The 24933-nt window shown below is 41.3% G+C and overlaps 1 protein-coding gene across 2 annotated transcripts in view; it reads right to left on the bottom strand.

Annotated features, from left to right (window-relative positions):
* Positions 1 to 24933, bottom strand: part of galnt14 (UDP-N-acetyl-alpha-D-galactosamine:polypeptide N-acetylgalactosaminyltransferase 14 (GalNAc-T14)) — a 252867-nt gene that overhangs the window by 21819 nt on the left and 206115 nt on the right. For both annotated transcript variants that reach the window (XM_026142694.2, XM_026142693.2), the window contains exons 9-12: positions 17477 to 17580; positions 6615 to 6741; positions 1206 to 1298; positions 234 to 317 (exon numbers count right to left, since the gene is read on the bottom strand). In XM_026142694.2, the coding sequence (XP_025998479.1) occupies positions 234 to 317; positions 1206 to 1298; positions 6615 to 6741; positions 17477 to 17580 (408 nt within the window). The remainder of the gene's footprint in view (positions 1 to 233; positions 318 to 1205; positions 1299 to 6614; positions 6742 to 17476; positions 17581 to 24933) is intronic.

Raw genomic sequence — 24933 nt, 5'->3', positions numbered from 1 at the left:
AAAGTAAACTTTAAGTGTATACAGCAAAATGTTCTTCTTTAGAAGTTGAGGATAAACAAAAAGGTAGAAAAGCACAAAAAGAAATTATCTTATCATAACAATGAGCCAGGCAGTATTTAAGCCACTTTCGGCATTAGCTTTAAAAATTCTCTTCTCACTTTGCATACTCAGCAGGAGCTTTTCCTAGACAGATAAGTCTCCAGACACACACACAGACACACACACATACTTACTTGAGCTCTGGGTAGACATTGTCCAAGTACCACTTGAAGGATTTACAGTTGAGCTTCTTCCGAAGTTCCACTCTGCTTCGGATACTGAACACAGGCAGAAACAGACAATCAGATTGATACAGAAGCTGGCAGATGATCAGCAAACAACTTTCATTAAAATTATTTTTCTCTGCCACTATCATATGGGGAGAAAAAGCAATAAGGCAACTACACAAAATAAAACTGACACAAGTAATGACAAACTAAGAGTTCAACCATTACCAATAACGGAGGTGTGTGATATGAAAACAGGTAAAATCTTAAAGCAGAGCTGCAGCATCATCTACATGTGCAGGACTAATAATCACTGACATGTATTCACCGACAACTGTCGCCAGCGTCTATTACTGGCTGCATTTCTGATACTCATATCTTTTCTGCTATCAAAACAGATAAACCATTTATTTTAGGCTTAACCCTTATTTTTTTAAGAGTAACACACCAGGCTGAAAAGCTGAGCTGCAGTCCTCTCACTGTTTAAATTGCTGAAAGAAAACAAAAGCAACACTTTCAGAGCACATTAAATAACTAAGAGTTAAAGGAAATACCCTTTTAGTTTCTCTGATTGTATTATTCCATTGTGCAAATCAATGAACACACTATTTTATGGCCTTATTCTGTGCCCTAATTCAGTTTGATTGTGGTAGCTGCTAGGGGCAGTTAACTTGATAAAGGAAGGAGTTTATACTTCTGTGAGTTAACTTTGGTAAAATGTAACAATCTGTCCCTTTCTTTTACTTTATGCTTGAATTTTAATGGTGAACAAAGTTAGGGTACATTTCCATTAAATTACTTGTGGTAAGACAATACTACAAGTCCCCGTGCTTTGGTGCAAATAAAGAAACACCAGTCCTGTTTGAATATCTGAGGACTAAGAGGCAACGCAGATGACACACTGACATGTGAGAGTCAGATGTACTTGTGTGTTCTTACTCTCCGTAGGATTTGCCTCGTGCTGCCGGGCGAGCGGAGTAATAAAAGAGCCGGAAGTCATCCATCCACACCTCGGCTGTACGACGTGTGTTCCTGCAAACGCACAACCACACACTTACATCACACTCAGGCTAAAAATCATTAATGGTGACCATGTGCTACTCTGAATATTCCTCTTGTTGATTTATACAAGGTCACTGGACAAATTTAAACCAGACAACGAGTAAGCTAACGTCCCGTTCCTGAAATTAATAATGTGCTTTCTGAAAGACATTTTGCAATTTAGTTGGAAAACAGAAATTTTTCATGTTAAAGTTTTCTTGAGCAACAAAGGTTTTTGCTTTAATCACTCAGATAAGAATGTGACCCAAGACTAATTTCAACTTTGTGTTTCCCAGCTCTGTGAAATATATTAATTGTGTATGAGAAAGAGAGCTTTGGGACTTAAAATGATGTTATGTCTCTAATTTGATCCTCAGGCTGCAGATTTTGTTTTCATAAATATAAAAACAGGAGGTGCATAATTGGCCTTTTTATTTAACACTATGTGAGACATCAAAAATCATTTTATGCATGTGTGATTATGACTGACAAAATGCATTGTGAAACCAAGAGGTAATTTATTAATCACATACAAACAGAATGAGAACAAACAGAACAGCTTCATCTCAGATACAGCAACACAACCTCTGTGCTGTAATGTAATGTAGTATTTGCATATATATGTAAGGTCAGGTCTCGCCCTCATTTGCAGTCTGAACTACTTCTGAATATGATCCAGCTGTTATTTTAACCACAGCGAACAGATGAGCGGCTGCAGGAGGAAGGAGAAATGGAAGGAAGTAAAAACAGACATCATTTACCTGCTGCCTTTAAACACACAAAGAAACAACCCACCTCTAGATGTGGTCTGGCTGATTTATTTATTTAAAATGTATTTTTTTTTGCATTTTTAGCCTCAACAGGACAGCTCAGAGTGGACAAGAAAGCAGGTAGAGAGTAGGGGGACATAAATGCAGAAAAAGGTCTGGAGGAGACCTAAACCCTGGTTCCTGCACCACCGTTGGTATATAGATCACATACTTAACCAAGTGAGCCGGATCACCTGCTCAATCAGAACCTTAGCCAGATCAATCAGATCCCATTCTGACCTCACTGGAGTCTCTTTGCATGTTCACCTGCCCTAGCGTGCACATTTACAAACAGATCAGCCATGATATTCAAACAACTGACAGCTGCAGGGAATAATTCATGTAGAAGTTATTTGGACCGCACACCTCAACACTGATTCGAGCACACTCCCTCACCACAATGAAAAAATAGGACTCTCTAACGTCACTACCCCTGCTCGTCCCCATAGGACAATTTGATCTGCTGACCTCAAAAACAACTTCCTGAATATCAGATGCTCCAGATCTCAATCCAGCTGGGCACCAGAGAAACCATGGAACCATGGAGTGTGTATAACAGATACAAGCGTACACATAACCTCTGTGAGATCTCTTTAACGCACTTTTTAAAGTCTAATTTGAAAGCCTTGAGCTGAGAATTTTGGCAAACACCATCTTGACCGCATGTTCATACATGTACAGTGGCAACTTGTTCACTGAGAAGATGCTGAACGAGTCAATAATTTACAAAATCACGATCAAAGTGTAATTAATATGACCCGAAACCTGTGACTGCATCAGAAAGAATGCAAGTTTAAGGCACTTAAACATTGGTTGTATCCACCTTTTACTGTACAGTTCAGTGGCATTCAGTGTACATACAATATAAGCTGTAACGCAGTGTGTAGAAGAGATCACAACAAAGGCTGTCATATGGCTGGCTGCGATGTTTTCTGCATTTGCATTCAAGCACATCATGTTTTCTTCTATTCAGGCAGGACTTCCACATATAGAGCCATGTTGATACCAAGTGTAAGTCATAGCTACTGCTGTATCTCATCATTTCGGTTCAACTCACTGCACTTTATTCACCCACACAGCGCTAACAGTAAACCACATTTTCACTATCTCTCATCTCCATTTACTCTATTTTTCCCTCCCTCTGTCTCTCTGTAGTAATTAGCTATTAGCTGAGTTTCTGTGAGCTGTGAACAATCTCACTGAAATGACAGAAACCCTCCATTACAGGCATTACACACACTGGCTGTGGCAGCTTAATGAAAGGGGAAGAGAGAGGGGATATGAGATGCTTGTAGGCGTATAAACATAAATATGTGTCACATGCAGGCTTACAATTAAATCCTCTCACTGTGCACACGCAAGCAGGCAAACACGAGGTCACAGCAGCAGACCTCAGCGAGGGAGGAAACAGCATAAACTTTGTAATCGAATTATTAAGCAGCCCCTTTTTATTTAGCATATTCATAATCCAGACTGCCAGCACTGAAGCCTCGAGCTAATTAACCAGCAGAGCAACACGAGAGCAGACAACAGCAGCTTTGTTTGGGAGGACGGCGTTGATCACAAACATCAGGCCATCGTGATACAAATAAAAGTCATCTTCTTCTGCGCAGAACAGATGTTGCCTCGGTAACGGCCAACAGGGAGCAAAATGAGCAACTAAACAGCCCAACTGAAAAAAAAGTATCAGTGTTGGCATGGATTAGCTGCTTGACACAAAACAATAAATTTATATGAGCCATTTGGCCGAGGCTTCGCTCCAAAGTGCCATTTAGCAGTGGGAGCGCTCATTTTGGGAACAGAACCCTTCATTCTGGCATCTTTAGTGGCTTGCTCTGTCCATTAAGCCACAAAGGGGACCTCAACTCCCAACGCTGGCAGTGCTAGCGCCAGTGCTTGCATGCTGAGGTTTATGAATTAGTGAACTGTTAAAGGAAAAAAAAAATCACCTGACAAATCATCAATATATTCGTGAGTTAATTTGTGAAAAAAAAGCACCGCAGTTTGGGTTTCGATAACCTCTCACTGGTCTTCTACTTTCATTTGTCATTTTAAGCGTTTCCCAGAATGACTTTTAATACATGCTTCAACATAATATTGGATATTCACTAGCAAAGGGCCCAATTAAACTAATGGGTTTTAATATTAAATGAAGAAATTGAGTTTCTCTCTTGTGGCAACTTTTTAATGTAAATTTTTAGCTCATGTTCCCTAATAGGCATTGAAGAGTCTAAAGCATAAGATGAAGAGCAAAATACGGGACACGGGAGGCAAAGTAAAAGTCCAAAAGGGAAGAATTTGAAGGCTCGGGTCATACACAAGGGGTCAATAAACATGGCAAACAATCCAGAAGAGCATAAAAGCATAAAAGTAGCCAGTAGTCATACCCAAGGAAATCCTTTTATAAGCACAAGGAAAATATTCAAATAAATAGAAAAAAAGGAAACTAGCTTGACTACTCTGACTAATGAGAGGAAAACAAGAAACTTCTTATACTGTAAGCGTGTCTGCATGTGTGTGGTAGGAAATTGAAGGGAAGAACAAAGGAAGGAAGTAAAACTAATGGGAGTACAAAATAATTGAGTAAATCACTTGACACAAACATGATCAAAATCCCAAACCGTGCCATTATTAGGAACACACCTTGCAGTCATGTTTACTTTGTTCTTGACCCTGTAATCTAAATGGAGTTGTTATTGTAGCCATGATTGATCTATTTATACAAGACCAATTCGGAAGCATTCTGAGCACATTAGTCCTGTTAATGGATTATTGGGCTGCCTGAAAGCATCTTTCTGTTCAAACTCTTTGACAGGGGCAGAATAAGAATACAGCTTATGCTAATAGGATAATATTGTGCTCGCAGCTCAAAGGCTCCCAGGCAGCTGTAAATCCACTTTAACAATGATGGGAGCATCATTTGGAGGCTGCAACACACACACAGCTCCGAATGGCAATGCTGCATGTCTGTTTCCTCTGCATGCCACAGCAATTCAGTCACACAAAAGTGATCTCGTATTATTAGTTAGGCAGGAAGGTTAGCGCATGCTCGAGGATTATATAAATTTACAAAAAAGTCAGATATGTTATTAATTCAGTACCAAAGTTCGTTAACAAACAGTATTTAGGCTAGAAGGTCAGCACCACGGAGATAGCAGAAACTAGACAGACACGATATTCCTCACATAATTAATTTACCTCCAGCATATTAAATTAAAGATGTTGAGTGACTGAGCAAACACAGAAGGTAGGACATGCATAATGTTAATAACAGCTGCAATGGTATAATATAAATCAAAGATTCTGTGGGAATATGAGTTTGCACATATCCTCAAAGGGGATCCGTTATTCTTGATATTTATGCAGCTGCATTTTAGAAAGTGAAGACAAAAAAAGTGAAGAAAAGAGCCAAATATGAGCCAAGTATGAATGAGACCACTGATGGAAGAAAGTAAACTTCTTAGCTGTGAGATTTAATAGCAAAGCTGAGGCTGAATTCTTGTCATTCCTATGACCAGCTAGTCTTTAGACCCAGTATATGCAGGTCTGAAGACCACTTTTTCTGGACTTTGGGTTAGAGCTGATTCTATTTTGGTAAACGTTTTATTTTTGCGTTTGATGTTTTCCTTGGATGCAATCAAAGCCTGCTCAAATGTGATTGGTCCAGTTGAGTACAAGCAGAAACCCTCTGCTTCTTCTTGTCTCGAGCCTACAGATACACTTGGAAGGGTTTATTTATTGAAAATATATTTTCACTGAATTTTTCCAGGAGAGAGTTCAAAAGCATTGGAGTGTGGACACAGACGGCTGCGTGTTAACACTGTGATCTTCTAAATGTCAGGAACAGAGCAGATTCCTTCGGTCCAAATGGTCATTATAGTGATTCACTGTCGACTCATGACACTGAGTCAATAATGAGTGAGCAGACGGGAAAAAAAATACATTTGTTTGCTGCAAGAAGTGTAGCACTTTAAAAAATTGTGATACTTATAACTTTGTTCAATCTAACATTGAATTTCTCAAATATTTCTTATACATGGCAAAAAAAAAAAAAGAAAAAAAAAAGAAACATAAGCCATTATAGATCAGTTTCATCTGCTTTAGTACAAATGAAAGTGACAAAGAAAGGCATCAACACAGCAGCAACAGGAGCCACCTCTTGGTATCTCCTCCATGCTCTTGAGTCTGTTCCCAGAGATTAAACAAACCTTACAATATTGTGGAGGAGCTGGGCTACATGTGCAGCCTAAATTTGCTGCAGGTATCGTCTCATACTATCAGCAGTGACAAGGAAACGAGCAAAAAGAAAAAGTAGAAAAAACTCAGTCAGGAGGACTAAGAAGAGGGTCTGTTGCCACCTCTCCAACACCTCTGTTGTCCCTCTGAATTGCACCGAAACAGGTGAAGTGAATTCACAAAGGTTCATGCTCAAGTATTACTGATTTTTTTGTTAAACCGTGATAAAAATAGTTCTATAAATTATCCTTCAGACACTTACTTGATGTATGTGTTGGCGTTGCCTTCAGGAAACACATATGGGTGTTTCTTCCTGAAGACGTGACCCACTCTGCTGCAGGGCAGGATCTCCAGACTGCCGCCACACTGCCAAACCCGGAATGAGATCTCTGCACACAACACAAACAGACATAAGAAAGACTTTTAAATTCCCTGATATTGATATATGAAGCGATTATTAAAGTTTCACTAAAGCTGTATAAAATGTCAATCATATATATTTAATCTCTGTAATATTCTGGATATTTATAATTGAGTTATTTGTTATATTTTGTAACTCTGTAATATATTGTATTATTTACTTTAGTTCAGTCTGTTACTGTTCCTGTTGTACTGAAAAATGTAAATAAAATCACTGATAATTTTGGTTTGGTTTTCATGCAGCTGTGACAAACTGTAAACTTAAACAATCTGAGCTGATCACTGGGAGCAGCTTTGATTATTTTGTATTAATGGCATAAAGTTGATGATGAGAGTTCTTATAGTCAAATACAGAAACGTCTCAAAATAAAATAATGACGAAGAGTAAATCTGTCTGTAAGACTTTAATGAAACTGAAGGCTTAATATCTAATAAAAAGCCTTACAGCAAAATTTGATTGCAAAGTCAAAAATAATTAAATTCAGGTAGAGACATTTCGTATATGAAGACGCGGGATGTTTTTGTTTAAAGATATTCAGGCATCCAGCTCAATTAACTGCCATGAATGGTAAAATTATACTTATTCAAATATTTCTCTGTATTTTCACTAATGCTCAACTGTAATAAGAGGGATCAGAAAAAAAGTATTTATGACTTGGCTGAAGTAGCTTTATTCAGTGATGTAAGTTTTATTTTTCTTGTTTTTTTAAAGCTAAAGTTGTGGGGGGGGGGGGGGGGGGGGGGGGTTCTCTTTTATCCTAAACAAAATGACAATTGACCCAAGAATGCTCATCCCTTACACAAAGCCAAGAATAGAGTTATCTGTTCTGTGTATCTTTATCAGTGTCACTATGTAATTTTTCAAAAATGTTTTATTTCTTCTGCGAAGCACTTTGTGATGTTCTGCTCTTGAAAGGCACCCTAAATAAATGTCGCCTTTCATCCTAAGCTTTGTTTTTTACAAAGCACCTGTCACACAGCCCAAAGTGCTTCAAATGGCATGGCTGAAGCAGTAAATAATAAATGTTGCACTTCAAAATCCCCTTTTCAGTCTATCCTTCACGTCCTCTATCAGAGGCCTGGGAGCTTGAGGGTCCAACACAGTATCGTTGCTGTTCCTAGGACTGCGCTCTTCTGGACAGAGATCTCAAATGTTGTTCCTGGAATCTGCTGGAGCCACTCGCCTAGCTTGGGGGTCACTGTACTGAGCGCCCTGATTACCACTAGAACCACTGTTACCTTCACCCTCCACATCTTGTCAAATTCTTCTCTCAACTCTTGGTACTTCTCCAGCTTCTCATGTTCCTTCTTCCTGATCTTGCTGTCATTCAGTATAGCTACATCTATCACTACGGCCATCTCCCTCTGTTTATCCACCTCTAATATGTCTGGTTGGTTAGCCATCACCAGTTTGTCTGTATGTATCTGGAAGTCCCACAGGAACTTAGATCCGTCATTCTCAACTACCCTAGGTGTCCCATTTTGACCTCAGGACTTGTTCCTGTTGGTCACTTGGTTATGGTGTTCGATGTATGCCCTGCTAGCATCTTGCACCCTACTGTTATGTGCTGGATTTTCTCAAGGGCAACTGTACACAGCCTGCACCTGGGATCTTGCCTGGTGTGATAGACCCCTGCCTCTATGGATCTTGTACTTGGAGCTTGCTTCTGTGCTGCCATGATTAGTGCCGCTTTCCTGCCTTTCAGTCCAGCTTTGTCCAGCCACTGGTAGGATTTCTGATTGTCAGACAGTTCTTCTATCTGCTGGTGGTATCTGCAAGGACCTGTCCTTACATGTCCTTATTGCACCTCTTTTTTCTTGGATTTTTGCTGCCTGAAGTATTAACTAAGCATGCTGTCAGTGAAGGCCATCTTCCTGATGTGCTCATGGGTGTGGATGTTCAAGCTAGTCCTCAGCCTCTTTCATTGCACTTAGTGTACAGTCTCAGGGTGCTAGGCTTGGGGTGAAACCCTCCATTCATGGTCAGGAGCTTCCTTGTCTTGATGTCTGTGGCTTCTATCTCCTCCTTTGGGCACCTTATTATCCCAGCAGGGTACCTGATCACTGGCAGGGAGTAGGTTTTGATAACCCGGATATTGTTCTTAACATTTAGCTGACTCTTCAGGACTTGCCTCACTCTCTGCAAGTACTTGGTGGTTCTAGCTTTCCTAGCAGCCTGTTAGTGGTTCCCATTTCCCTGTGGGATTCCAAGATACTTGTAGCATGATCCCATAAGTTCTTTCTTCCTTCCCCCTGGTTAACGAGGAGGTGGCTAACGATTGCTCCATTCTGTAGTCGGTATCCATAGCCAGTCTTGTCAGTGATCTCACTGAGGGGGTTCAGGCCTATACAGAACAGCAGTGGGGACAGACTACCTCCTTGGTAGATCGTGCACTTGATGGTGACTTGTGCTATGGGCTTGAAGTTGGCCTCTAGTGTTGTACGTCACATCCCAATGGAGTTCCTGATAAAGGTTCTTAGGGTCCTGTTGATCTTGTTTATTTCTAGGCATTCCAGGATCCAGGTGCAGGGCACTGGAGTCATAGACCTTCTTGTAGTCAATCCAGGTAGGGCACAGGTTGGTCAGTCTGGACTTGCAATCTCAGAGGTACTGTCCATAGTACTCCGTTCACATTATCTAGCAGATCCTCAGATGGTACTTCACTTAGTCTTAGTAACCAGCTACGGAGGATCCAGGTTTCAAGCTTTGCCATGATACCCTCTCTCAGGACAGTTCCTCAAGCACTCAACAATCCTCCTTCCATTGCACTTGGGGCTTGGTACCCAATCTCGGGTGGAGGTGATGATATCGCCCCCATGAGCCGTCATCCTGGCTCCCCCTTGCCGTAGCATTAGTGTTGTACCTTGTCAAACTCTAGACATGAGAATATTTCCTTCTACTGAATGTTGGAACACTGAGCTACTAGTGGTTTGACTGTCAATCTGGATGCTGGGTATCGAAGATTCCATAGATCCCTCATCCTATTCATCCTATTCATGTAACCCCTTCCACTTCCACTTTTCAAGCAACTTAAAGAAGTCCAGACGCTTTTCTTTGTAAGCTCATTTGACTACAATGACCTGGATGACTGAGAACCTTCACAGACATGGGATTCATTTTAAATGTCTAGAACAAGCTTCACTAAAGTAAGAGGTGGTGTTAGGGATGAAACCAGTTTTAACATACTTTTGGGAGGCAAACATCAAGTGTGTCAGGTTAACTGGTTAAATTTACCTTCATTCTGTCTCTCACGCTTATTTATTTGAAGTGTTGTCCTTTTTTTCTATTTTGTATCTTTTCTATTCGGCACATCACAGCTAAGTGGGACAACCCTCCCTAAATATTTGATGACACACTGATGGACTCTGATTTGTTTGTTTGAGTTATGTGTGTTAGAATGTGTGTACGGATGCATTCATATGACCTGCTTACACTGTGCTCATTCTCTGATGTGAGCACTGCAACACAGATGAAAGACAAAACTAACTTCACTTCATTTCACATCATTCCTCGTGTGTGTGTTAATTCTCAGAGTTTCTATCTGTCCACAGAGAAAAAAAGAAACAAGCGTTCCCCCAAAGAAAGAGAAGCTGAAAATTTCACAAAGTTTTTGCAGTAACAGGGGGGGAGAGAGGGAGAGTGAGAGCATGGAAGAGAGAGGAAGTGAAAATTAGAGCATGGACTGGTTTGATGAGGGAGAGGAGGGATGGAGGCAAAGATGAAACACGAGAGAGTACAAAGGAGAACAAGAGAAGTCAGCAAGATGCTGAGATACTGACACAGAGCCTGTGAGACTGACAGAAACATGACAGAGAGCAAATGAGTGTGTGTGTGTGTGTGTGTGTGTGTGTGTGTGTGTGTGTGTGTGTGTGTGTGTTTGTGTGTGCGTGTTTGTGTGCGCACGTTTCTCAAAGGGAGATGAAAAACAGGCTAACCATCTTTCAGTGATCAGAGAAAAGGCAGCAGTATAACAATCACCAAACTGAATTCAACACCATAGACACCCACAGACACAGACACACACACACACACACACACACACACACACACACACACACACACACACACACACACACACGCACAGTTCAGATGACTGGAGGCAGGTAGCAGCAGGAGCGCCAGATGCTGCTGCTGGATGGATGTCAGAAGGTAAAGACTTTTTTTTTGTTGAATGAAAACTTCACCTTTGTTTCTGGCAGTTATCTCACTAATTTAATCATCCCTCTGTCTTTGCAATCGGCTCAGCTGTCTGTGATCACACAGTCAACACCAGGGAAACTGTTCAAGTCATGCATCTGATGCAGTGCTAGGTGTATGCTAAAACTACAAGCTGTTATCTCCTCACTTTCCCCCCTCTGTCACTCCACTATTACAAATCTGAATTCAAATCTGATTTAAATTACTGAGCAGTCGCCTTTAAAGTTGTCTCCTTCGGGCACAGCTGTCCTACTTTTAGATCACTATCTCAAATTCTGTATGCGTCAATGATGCTCACTGGATACCCACTATTGTGTCGAAAGGCCAAACCTTCAACTTGAATTTAATTCTGTGGAAAAGGACAAGGTTACAGAGAGCATCTGGTCGAGCTCGTGGTAAGTGAAGGTTGTGCTGTGTGCTAGGGTACAGTGGCACATGCACAGTTCAGCTGGTTTGCAATAGATGTTATCTTTCAGACACCACTGGACATGATGGTATAATTCTGCCATGACAGTGTGACTCTGGGCAACAATGTCTTTGTGTGTTGTGAAAGTCAAAACAAAATGGCAAGTATGCTCGTGTTACAGTTTTTTACAGCCGCTAGGACACATTTCTCAATACTTAGGTCACGTTTGCAAAACTCCTCACACAGTGAGCACAACAGAAGTCTATGTGGGCTAAACTGAGGACCAGTTATCATTGTTTTGGCACAAAATGCATTCAATGACTACATCTCTCAAATTTCATGAATTATCTTCTCACTCAGACACAACAACTGCCAAAAATCTTTGTACGTACAGGACATTTTGCATGTGCTTACATACTGTTGTCAAAACTGTTAAACTTATGGCCAAAACAATAACACAATGCAAAACTTGAAAAGACAGCAAAATTCAACAGCAATATTTTATTGAAACATATTTTAAATCTAAAAATGCAGTTTAACCAGCCACAGCTGATTCTCATTGTAGATGAACATCTGCGCAGGTGTTACTCCTTCAATTGTTCAACTCCTTCAATTCTGGCATGCCAGAAGATTCTTTCCTAGCCCTAGATGACATAAGATGTGATGTGGATGAGAACCTGTGGCCAAATGGAGAAGACCGAGTAGATTAGCATTACTATTGTATGTGTATCAGTGGATGGTGTGTATACAAATTCTTGTATTTTGGGATTACTTAGTGCAAAAAAATAGAAATACATAAACAAATATTAACGAATTCTGCATGATGTCTGATTCATTCCAGTAACATATATTGAAATTATAAACAGAGATGTGTCCTTGTTTTACACAAGAAAACACTGTAATGCTACATGTTGTTAGTGTTTTTCAGGTCATTGTTTTGTGGGTGACAAAGTGTGTTTGTCGGCTGTCAACCTTTGCTAGTGTTCTGGAAGAATGAGTTTATTTGAGACCTGAATGAAGTGTTTTGGTAGTTGTAGTGCATTTTGAATGTGAAATGAACTGCTTTGCCAAGCTGACGGTCAGTTAGGAGGATTGTGTGAAGAGTTTTGCAAAAGTGACCTAAGTATTGGGAAATGTGTCCTAGCGGCTGTAAAAAACTGTAATACCCCTGACCTGATGCTTAACCTTCAAACTTGCACACTGAGTCTCTGTTTTTCCTGAAAACTGCTGTTTTGTCTCAGAGCTGCAGACAGACACAGTTCTCATCACAAGTGATGATACCTGACATGAAACTCGAGTCTTCTTGACACTGAAGTTGGTGCAATTTCGATTCATGTGGTGAAATCACAGACTGTAGGTGTAAGCCATCAAAATGGGACATCCATCATATAATAGCCATCTAAAAATTTCAGCAGCACTGGAAGCACAATGAGGAATTAAATTTAGGCATGCTTATTAACTATGGCTGCACCTCGCACTGTTATTTAAGATTGATTATGATTAGGAAATAATAGCAGCGTTTGGTATAAAATGAAAAAAGCAAACTAGCCCATTTCCTCCTTCAAGTGAAAGCTAACGTTTTAAATATTTAACTAAAACCATAAAAAACATGAATCTTGCATTAAAGCATCATCCTGCCAGTGAACATGACAACCACACAGATTTGCTCTGGGTAAATTAATCATTTCTGAATGTTGGTGGTGAGAAGACAGGGTTGCTAAAACTATAGTGAAGAAAATACAGTTTAGATGTGAAACAGTAGAACTGCAGGTGAAGAGGAGGTTTGGCTTTCTTGTAACCGAAGCACTGAGCTCATTAAAGCTGATCATGATATAGTGCCTTATCTCTGGGCAAATTAGACCTTTGTGTGCAATGGTACAAAGTGATACGGTAACTGCTTTATGGCAATTCTGGGTTTTTATAGGAATTGGCATTAATGTGATGAATACCTTTAATTTGTTAGGTACCAAATTTATTGAACATGAGAGAAACTCATACCCGCTAATAATTCATCCACTCACTGATTCTGACCTGATTTTTTCCCTTAAGGTAATAATCCTACAAATTTTGTGACGATGTTCAAGTTTGCAGACATCCAGCAGGTTTCTCTGTGATGTTATGATGTTTTAAGATGGTCAGTTTGGCGACTTATTTTGTAGTTACACAGGAGAAGTCAGTTCATTTCTTTTTTTTTTTTTTTTTTTTTCCGCCTGTCCCATTTGGTTCTTTAGCCATCAGAATTGTTGTCTGAAGACCAACAAGGATACCCAATGGATTTACTTTGCCAAATGGATCATCGTGGCATTGCCGTATTGGTCCATTTGGTCGATCTTTGTTTTTATTATTTATTATATTTTATTTTCAGATGTTACAGACGGAACAGACATGAGTGAGAGATAGGAAAGGGAGAAAGAAAGAGGAAGGAAAGGAAAAACAGAAGGGGAGAGGGACAGTGAGAAAGGGGGGGAGAAAAAAAATAAAAATCTCCTGGATCACCTGTTGAGAGAAGAATAGAAAACAAGCAAAAAAAGACAAAAAAAAACAAAAAACAAAGCAACATACTAAACACAACACCATCGCATTAATCTAGCTAAGTGTAAACAGCAGTAAATACTAAATATTCAATGTTGTTGTGCAGCACGCAGGACAGATGTGCTTCGAAGTAGCAGCCAAGAAAGGTGTAATTTGGGTCTACGAGCAGTGAACACCCGTGTGCATACCTGTGTGGATCAGCGCGCTTGTATTCCAAAGGTTTCTCCATGTAACGATCTGCTAGGGAGTGTGGGGGGGCCACAGCCCCGTCCTCCAGGGTGTGAAGCAGGTATGGAGGAGATCAAAACTCCAGACATCCAGAGGCCCCCAGAACACAAGAAACCATGGAAGACCAACAGAGGGGCAGCCGCGCCACTGTTCCAGTAAGAGCTGAGGAGAGTCCCAGATGAGGGTTCACTCAGCAGCCGCGGAGCAGAAGCCAGGGGGAGTTGCAGTGACGCGCCCGTGAGCTCCGCCGGCCGCCAGCTGTGCCTGAGTGACCGAGCCCCAGGCCGAGAGGCCGGGGGCACCCCACCCCCGAAGGGGCCCGAGCGAGCCCCAGGCTCCAGGCCCCGATAAGCGGCCGCCAAGGAGTGAGCCGGTGTGTACCTGGACGCCCATCCCCAGACACAAAGAACCACCAATGCACCGACACCTGAGGGAGTCCGCCACCGGCAGGGGAAGTGGTGGTAGGTGGAGATAGGCCTCCAAACCTTGGAGGGCTTGAGATGTCCCCAGAGAGGTGGCGTCTGATACCCAACCTGACATATAGACACAGACATACGGGCACACACAGACACAAACATCCATTCCCCCCCTCATGCTCTCATATGCACTCACTCCACACTCAACGAACGTGGAGACAGACATAAAGAGACGCTGTACACACGATCACACTCCCCAAGCGTACTCTACAAACCGGGTCTAGGTGCCCTTGCTCCTGGAGGGGGGAACTGCACCTAGACCCAGGTGGTGTTACCCTTTTCCCTGCGGTGGGGAGAGGCAGACCACCCCGACTCCGTAGCAGCAGGGAGGCCCCACACTCCAGACCGCAGTCGGACGGCCAACTCCTCCTACTAGCCCTCCTGCTCCAGCAGGCCGCAGAGAATGGGGGTGGGAGAAGACTCCAAACCTCCCTCCACCCGCTCATTGTAGTGTTGATGCATGTGTGTTCTAAGGTGCAATTAAAACCCAGGAGGGCATGGAGCTACCTGCCAAGGAGCAGCAGGTAAGCGCATAGCCCCTCCTGATAGCCCTCAATGTCTAAGTGTATTTAAAATTGAGAGGTGGGCAACGACGCCAGGGGTGAGGTGTACACCCTGATGGCAATTTGGACTCCGTGATTGTGCCCACCCCCAAGATCCTATATGTATGTGTAATGAGAGTGTGAATAATGTGAATGTCTAAGTTGTGGGATAAAATTGAGGCAGAGGCAGCCAGAAGGGGACAGAGGGGGGGGGGGGGGGGGTAGCCTCCTCTGCACCCTGGTGACATACCCCTACTCCAAGGCCCTGCATGTGTGGGTGGTTGTGGTGGAGCGGGAAGAGAGAGGCAGCTGGAGATGGGGAGGGAAGGAAGGGAGGGGCAGGTAACCCCTCCCTGGGGCCAGCTCCCCCGCTGACCCCAGTAGGCACTCCCACACTCCGCGACCCGCCAGGGAAAAGGGGCCCAGGCCCATCCAGACCGGGGCCCAGTGCAGCAGCGCCTCCCGGCCCCACAGAGCCCGGGACAGTCCACCCAACCCCACCACAGAGAAAACTGCACCCACCCCATCATCCACTCATCTTCCAGACTACATAAGACAGTAAACGCCCAGGCTGAGATCTTCCTCCACCTCTCCTGTATCTCCCCCTCCTGCAGAGAGAGTTCCTGAAGAGAGGAAAGCTCCTGCAAGATGTGACCATCTCCCCCACCAGTTGAAGAGCCCCCCCAGGTGGTTCGACGCACCGGCGGCACCCCGCTCCAGGGCCGGGCCCCTCGCACTGTTATTTAAGATCGATTATGATTAGGAAATAATAGCAGCGTTTGGTATAAAATGAAAAAAGCAAACTAGCCCATTTCCTCCTTCAAGTGAAAGCTAACGTTTTAAATATTTAACTAAAACCATGATTTTTTCCCTTAAGGTAATAATCCTACAAATTTTGTGACGATGTTCAAGTTTGCAGACATCCAGCAGGTTTCTCTGTGATGTTATGATGTTTTTAGATGGTCAGTTTGGCGACTTATTTTGTAGTTACACAGGAGAAGTCAGTTCATTTCAATAAACGTAAAAAAATCCTACATGCTGTTTTCCAGTGTTAAAAATCAGCGCAACTGGCAGTAAGCTGCATGTTGCAAACATTAGCAAATAAGATTGAGTGCTTGACTAATATTTTTTCCTGCTTATATTTTGTACCTTGAGAAATAATAATGAATGCAGTCGTTATTTAATTTAACACAGAATACCTTAATTTGCCACAGAAGAGAAGAGACGATAAGGGAAGAGAGAAGAAGAATCTGTAGAATTTGTTAACTCCTTACATTTGGTAATAACTCCTCTGATAAAAGGACCAATCTGCGTTACTTGATGTGTTTTTGCATAATGTGAAATCTGCAGGGAAGAACACCTTATATTTGGACTTTTAAATGTTTTGGGATAAAGGATCAATCACACAACCATAAAGCAAAATGCAATAAATAACAAATCATATAAAACATAAAAAACACTGTTCAAAAGACCAGTGGCAGCTAGGACAAATGCATTTTTAAGTCTGCACATTGGCATTCAGTAAATTAAACGTTTTTGGCTAACCTGGCTACGATCAGCCAGGTTAGAGTGGACCTGATCCCATACAAATGACTCAGGTTATCCTGCTGTTTTGATGCACATTGTAAGTACACCTTGCACTAAATCATTAAAAATGCATGACAATCATCAGTCATGGTTCGAACTCGAGCTAATTTAATTGCACTTATGTCTGAATCAGTTTTATGGCCCTCGTACTGACAAAGACACCATCCACAGCCTGACAGAAGACACATTTGGACCTAATCTGATTTACTTTGGACTCTTATGCCCAGTCATGGCACAGGAAAATAGTCTGTGGGCTAATCTGAGCTGAGCTCCAGATGTGGAGTTGTGACTGTGTCACTGTGGCCAGACTCACCCCGAAGCAACACTGGCAGTTAAAGCCTAATGCAGCTCATAGGAAACTGAAAATGTGGGCCTCCTTTGGTCCAAAGATACATTCCAGTTTCTTTGCAGTGAGAGTGGACTGACTGAATGTAAATAAACCAAAAGATACTGATGAAAATGCAGCTTGAGCTATTTATTTTGTGTTTCATAAATGGATGGTTGACTTTTTGCTAATGTTAGGATATAATGGTTTCACTGGTTTAGTCCATTTGAGATGGGTGGTCTGTAACAACAAAAATAAAATGATTTTAAAAATGTAGAAGTGGCAAAAATGGAATTACTCAACAGAAAACATCATTAATATTACTGCTTAAACCGTTAATATTAGTTTCCAATGTTTTACGAGTTCCCTCTAAACTTCACAGCACCTTTCTTCCAAGTACGATGACTCACCAAAGTTCTCACCACCCCAAATGTCCATGGCAGTGTCGTATTTTCCAAGGTGATTGAACCAGGACCTGTCAATCACAAACAGTCCGCCTGCAATGATGGGGGTCCTGTGAGAGAAACAACAAAAGGGGGAAAATAAGGGAGTCACAAGATGAGAAAAACATTTCCTTGTAATTTGTAATTAAGTCCTAAGCATGTCTACTAGATTTATGTCTCACTACTGACCCGAAAACATCCAGAGATGACAAAACAGATAAAAAAAAAACATTTATGAAAAGGGAGTTTCAAAAGCATAAATCTTCACTACCTTCACTACCCTAACTTTTTAGCTACACATAAACATGTGAAAGAAAAGTAAAAGCTTCAGCCCTCACACGTGCTTGTGCTGCTTACATTTGTCCTCACATTTCTCCAGAATCTCATCAGATCTAATCCAAACACGAGGAGCTCCTGTGTAGTTTCTCTTTGAGTTTTGCCGTTTCCTTTCTGTTTGCCATAACGCAAACACACACACACACAATCACACAGACACATGCAGGACAATGAGACGACTGAATAGCTGAAGGCCAGCACGCGCCATCAAATACCCTCTGTTTATCAACAATTATCCCGCTGTCATCGCCTGCAAATAGCACCCCGAGTGTGTGTGTCCGTATGTGGGTGGCAGAACATAAACTCTTTTCAAGCTCAATTTGTCCTTGTGTGTTTAAAGGAATGTAGCAGTGTGTGTGTGTGTGTGTGTATAAGACTTTGACTGCAGAAAGTGAGGATGTTAAATGGCATAAAATAACTTGGCAAATGCAATGAATAGGATGAGACAAACAAGACTGCGTTTATTTGTGGGCATTTATGTGTATGTGTCCCTATCTTTATGAGGACTGATGCTCGAGGGCTATTTTTTCTCTAGAGTGTCGAGGCCGATCGGACAACACCACACAGTGCAGCAGCGATGATGTGACATAGGACTGGAACAGCAGAAATCTCAGTAATGATCATTTAAGAAATTAAGCTCAAAAGTTACGGGAATGCAGACCTCATCACAATCGACCGCCCACCGCGTTCCTTTTTCAGATGACGTTACCGCAGTGTCACTTAAATAAAGCTACTTTCAGCTTCTCCCTTATTCACAAAAGGTGACCACAGCGAGTCTGTCTGCACACTTCGAGCTTTTACAGGATCTTTTTCTTGTTAGACAAATGTTTAAATCACTGCATTATGGAGCAGTTTCACTGAAATGAGTAACAATAATAATAATAACATTATTATTTGTATTGCAGTTTCTGATACAGATACAAAGTGCTTTTCAGTTTGGAGAAAACACACATTAGAAAAGTGTGCATACATACAAAAATGTGTTTTCAGCAGTAATTTAACCAAAGCACAGATTGACCTGGGGTCCGTTCTTCGTACCTCGCTAAGTAAGTTAGCTGGATTTGATTGTTGACGATTTTGCGTGATCTTGGATCGTTCGGTTCTCCAAAGCTCATCCGGGACTTGCTGTCATAGCAACAGATCCGTAAGCGTAAACCTGCTCGGGAGCAGGCTTACTTTATGTAAACAGGATTAGATCGCGGCCACTCAGGTATGACCGCTTCACTTATACGAAAGCAACAGCGATATTTTACCACTGTTTTACCATAAAAAAATATTATCAATGTAACTAAAGTTAATGCAGTATTTGATCCTTTTATTGATTTCATACAGATACATACAGGTCATTTCCTAAAAAAAGGGAAATGTACTATTAATCATTCTATTTCATGTATTTGATTATTTCAGATGTAATTCATATTTTAGAGTAGTAATTGTAAATTACTTCGTGTAATCAAGATGAGAGACCACGGCTATAAAAGCGAAGGTGGATTTGGGAAGTCTGTCGCAGCCATGTCCTGTCCGTATACGCGAGCCACCCATTGCAGAAGGTGCAAGATTGATAAGGAGAGTTTTCAGAATTCAGCGTATATTGCAGGACAGACAGGATCCTTTAGCTCAGCGCGACAGTGTGCTCATAGAGAGATATCGATTTTCCCGTGAGGGTATTATTTACTTAACCAACTTGTTGACGAGGGGGTGCAGGACCACCACCTGTCTTTGTTTGCTCTGCCCTTTTCTTGGTTGCTGTTATAAACAAACAGATTATTTCAGGGTCTCTTTCCAAGAGACTAAAAGCAATATAAGTGATAAATATTACCATTCTGTAGAATATTCTTATATTTCACTTTTACTTGTTCCCATGTTCTAGTGTGTCCTGTCGTGGCTCTAATGTGAAAGAGGATATAATGTAATGTAATATAATATAATATAATATAATATAATATAATATAATATAATATAATATAATATAATATAATATAGTGTAATATAATAAATTTACCCTACTGCCTACTGGTGTTGGCCAGAGGGGCCGATGGCGCGATATGGCAGCCTCGCTTCTGTCGGTCTGCCGCAGGGCAGCTGTGGCTACAACCGTAGCTGCCTCCACCAGTGTATGAATGTGAGAGTGAATGAATAGTGGTATTGTAAAGCGCTTTGGGTGCCTTGAAAAGCGCTATATAAATCCAATCCATTATTATTATTATTATTAAATTACTTACGAGTTTAATTTGTCAGCAACTTTCTGCCAGCCCTCTCTCCTTGCTTTTGCAGCCTTTGCAGTGTTCCCTTGCGTTTTAATTAAACTCTGAAACTCCTGAAATCCCTCAATCAAGAGTTCTTGCTCTGCTGCCAAAAAATACCGAGCGCGCTCCTTCGACATTTTCGCCGACCAATCAAAGGGTTGCCGATCAATGTTTCTACTATCGATGCGTAGCCCCTGTTAAGCCACCCAGTTATCTCACATTACTTCATCCAGCTATACTAATCATCAACAACAGGTGTGTTCGGAGAACCGGAATAGCGAGCTCAAAGTTAGCGCGATGATTTGATCTTGGATGTGTCATTTGATCTTGGATGTAGTAAGCGAGGTACGAAGAACAGACCCCTGACCGGAGGAGCTTAGGAAGGCTGTTCCAAAGGTTCCTGCAGCCTTGTGTCTGAATTTAAAAGAAGACCACAGTACAGTGAAAAGACTCTGACCAGATGATTGGACAGGCCAACTAATGCAATAATAGGAGGAGCCTGCCCATGAAATTACTACATTTTACAATGAATTCTGAATGTTGCCCAATGAAGGGAAGCTAGATTAGAGGTGATAAGCAGGCACAGGCATGTTTTTGTTAGCAGTTGTGGACTAAATGAAGACAAGCTACGAAGGACTGAGAAATACAGGGAGTGCAGAATTATTAGGCAAGTTGTATCTTTGAGGAATAATTTTATTATTGAACCACAACCATGTTCTCAATGAACCCAAAAAATTCATTAATATCAAAGCTGAATGTTTTTGGAAGTTGTTTTTAGTTTTAGCTATTTTAGGGGGATATCTGTGTGTGCAGGTGACTATTACTGTGCATAATTATTAGGCAACTTAACAAAAAACAAATATATACCCATTTCAATCATTTATTTTTACCAGTGAAACCAATATAACATCTCCACATTCACAAATATACATTTCTGACATTCAAAAACAAAACAAAAACAAATCAGCGACCAATATAGCCACCTTTCTTTGCAAGGACACTCAAAAGCCTGCCATCCATGGATTCTGTCAGTGTTTTGATCTGTTCACCATCAACATTGCGTGCAGCAGCAACCACAGCCTCCCAGACACTGTTCAGAGAGGTGTACTGTTTTCCCTCCTTGTAAATCTCACATTTGATGATGGACCACAGGTTCTCAATGGGGTTCAGATCAGGTGAACAAGGAGGCCATGTCATTAGTTTTTCTTCTTTTATACCCTTTCTTGCCAGCCACGCTGTGGAGTACTTGGACGCGTGTGATGGAGCACTGTCCTGCATGAAAATCATGTTTTTCTTGAAGGATGCAGACTTCTTCCTGTACCACTGCTTGAAGAAGGTGTCTTCCAGAAACTGGCAGTAGGACTGGGAGTTGAGCTTGACTCCATCCTCAACCCGAAAAGCCCCCACAAGCTCATCTTTGATGATACCAGCCCAAACCAGTACTCCACCTCCACCTTGCTGGCGTCTGAGTCGGACTGGAGCTCTCTGCCCTTTACCAATCCAGCCACGGGCCCATCCATGTGGCCCATCAAGACTCCCTCTCATTTCATCAGTCCATAAAACCTTAGAAAAACCAGTCTTGAGATATTTCTTGGCCCAGTCTTGATGTTTCAGCTTGTGTGTCTTGTTCAGTGGTGGTCGTCTTTCAGCCTTTCTTACCTTGGCCATGTCTCTGAGTATTGCACTCCTTGTGCTTTTGGGCACTCCAGTGATGTTGCAGCTCTGAAATATGGCCAAACTGGTGGCAAGTGGCATCTTGGCAGCTGCACGCTTGACTTTTCTCAGTTCATGGGCAGTTATTTTGCGCCTTGGTTTTTCCACACGCTTCTTGCGACCCTGTTGACTATTTTGAATGAAACGCTTGATTGTTCGATGATCACGCTTCAGAAGCTTTGCAATTTTGAGGCTGCTGCATCCCTCTGCAAGATATCTCACTATTTTTGACTTTTCTGAGCCTGTCAACTCCTTCTTTTGACCCATTTTGCCAAAGGAAAGGACATTGCCTAATAATTATGCACACCTGATATAGGGTGTTGATGTCATTAGACCACACCCCTTCTCATTACAGAGTTGCACATCACCTAATATGCTTAATTGGTAGTAGGCTTTCGAGCCTATACAGCTTGGAGTAAGACAACATGCATGAAGAGGATGAAGTGGACAAAATACTCATTTGCCTAATAATTCTGCACTCCCTGTATTGGGACACAACCATACAAGAAACACACACCATAGATGGAAAGATAAGGAGCCAGGAGTAGGAAAAGGACTTATCACCCTAGTACCACGCTTTTTAACACACTCAGGCTGTGCGGCTACTGAACTCATCCTCCACATTTCATCAAGAAAATCAGGTTTTTATAAATAAACTATATACTCATTCTTTTATACTTTTTTTGTTACCCAGCATAAAATGTACAACATCTGTAACTTTGCTTTGCAACCTAATGATTACAATAATTTGATGTCATTAGACCACACCCCTTCTCATTACAGAGATGCACATCACCTAATATGCTTAATTGGTAGTAGGCTTTCGAGCCTATACAGCTTGGAGTAAGACAACATGCATGAAGAGGATGATGTGGACAAAATACTCATTTGCCTAATAATTCTGCACTCCCTGTACACATAAAAAATTAATTACAGAATTAAAGACAGCAGAGAATGAAACTGAGCACTAAAAGTTTCAGACCCCTGGTTGACAGCAAAGGTTTGATTTTTTTTTTTTTATGTTGCAGTAAGTAAGTACCAAAATACATTTACAGTGTTTATCATCAATGCAGAGGAGAAAACAGGACATGCAGGATAAATATGGGAAAATGTGGTGCAGCAGAAGTTTTCAACTATACTGCAGCTGGCACATCCACTAAATATTGTAGTAAAGATATTATATGGATGGATAGATGGTGATTTTATGCACGCAGTTTTTATGTTATTACTGAGACGGCTGCTAAGTGGTGAAACTTGTTTCTAGAAGTAAATTAATACTAGATGGAAATGTTTGCATGGTTGAAACACCAGGATAAGAGTAAATGAAAGCACTTCTAAATGTTCAACTGCCCCTGTGTGTTTATTTGTTCCAAAAACTGATGCTGTTAAAAAAAAAGTGGTGAAAAGCACCCCAACTCATCTCCTCGAGTATCTGTGTTACAGGTTACAGTGCATATATATGATGTATGTGGTTGTAAAGGTTAGGGTTGGAGGCTTTGAAATACATAATGCCAATCATGGTCTTCATACGTATAGTTTATAAATGCATAAATGGTAACTCTTGGTAACGAGGTTGACATGGCAGATAAAAGCATTGCATTGACTTGCAGGTAGAAACCATGACAGTGAACAAGCTACAACGTTTCCACAATCTTTCTACATCCATCTCCAAAAAACAAACACAGGGACACACACACACACGCACCATATGTGATTGCCTGCCCCGCTGCCTCCACCAAAACATAAAAATAAAAACCATGCATGAAGTCAGGCAGTCATAAGTTGGCACAGCAGCAAATCTGGGTTCCTGCCACCAATCTGACTTATGATGAAGGAGCAGTGCCAAAGTTTATTATTTATAACCGTGCATGTGTGTTTGCTCTGTGGCTCTTGTGGCTTCCCTTTGTTTGTTTGTTCATCTCTCCACAGCAAATGATTTGTCAGGCATCGATGATTTGAGGTTTTGTAAACTTTTAGCGTATTAGGTTTTTCATCACAGCCAATGTGTCCTTATGCAACCTGCTTTCATTTCCAAGGCATCAAGCTCAGCAGTGCAGGGTTGGTGTTGTGAAGGGGCGGATTTTAGTCTAAACCACAATGTTTCACTAAATTTAAACTAAACTTGAGTAGCTTTAAGTGCCAGTGTCGAACCACCAAAGGAGCCAAAGATTTCTTGTGCTTCTGAGAGTTAGTTTATGTGTCTCTTGCTTTTAGTTCAGCTTTAGATGACGTCAGGTTTGTTAGTTCCCCTTTGTGTTCTCATGATGTTCCTTCAGTCTTCTCGCTCTCTGTTTTTCCTTTTGTCTGTTTGTGTCAAGTTAGTGCTGTCTCCCCATTCTGCTGTGGCTCTCTTCCATATTTTATTTTGGCGACTGTTGTTCCGTGTGTTGGTTCCCCCGACTCATTAAGTTAATTATTCTCAGTTGTGTTCCCACCTGTTACCTCTGCCCTCGTTATCCTGTGTGTGTGTGTGTGTGTGTGTGTGTGTGTGTGTGTGTGTGTATTGTCTCAGTCTTGCTTTGTTGCATCGTCCTTCATGGTTGTTTTGTTTCTTGTGAATAACTCTTGTGAGTTAACAGCATTAAAGCCGATTTTTGTGTTTATTCAGGATGATCACATATGGAGAAACTAAAACTATTGCAACAAAAACAAAAGAACACTAAATGTTAAAGCAACACAGGAAAGAAAGAGAAGACACTGGAAACACGGAAACTAGTGGTGAACAGACAGGGAAACACAGGGAGGCTAGAATAACAAATAGATTCAAATCAAAACTTAAGCATCATATCACAAAAAAACTCAGCATCACTCAAAACCACAGAAACTTAACTAAAAGACCAAAAAGAAAAGAAAAGTTCATTTTATATAAGTTTGTTTAGTAAGTACACAATATTGTTTCAATTATTTATATTTTTTTCCACACAGTTTTAGTTGTTAGGTTTAGAAAATAACAATTTTGACTAATTGTTCACTTGGGTTTGGCAACTAAACTACTTGGCAGTGTTTAGGAAAAAGAAAATGATTTGGATAAAAATAACAGTGTAATTAAAGGTTAGAAGTCAAACTTCTCTTTCATAATATATACATATATGGCCTCAGTCAACACCTGTCTGAGAAAGGTTGGAGGTT

This window comes from Astatotilapia calliptera, chromosome 15, assembly GCF_964374335.1.
Source record: "Astatotilapia calliptera chromosome 15, fAstCal68.1, whole genome shotgun sequence".
Classification (NCBI taxonomy): Eukaryota; Metazoa; Chordata; class Actinopteri; order Cichliformes; family Cichlidae; genus Astatotilapia; species Astatotilapia calliptera.
The sequence above is the reverse complement of the archived record's forward strand: the minus strand, read 5'-3'. Positions and strand labels throughout refer to the sequence as shown.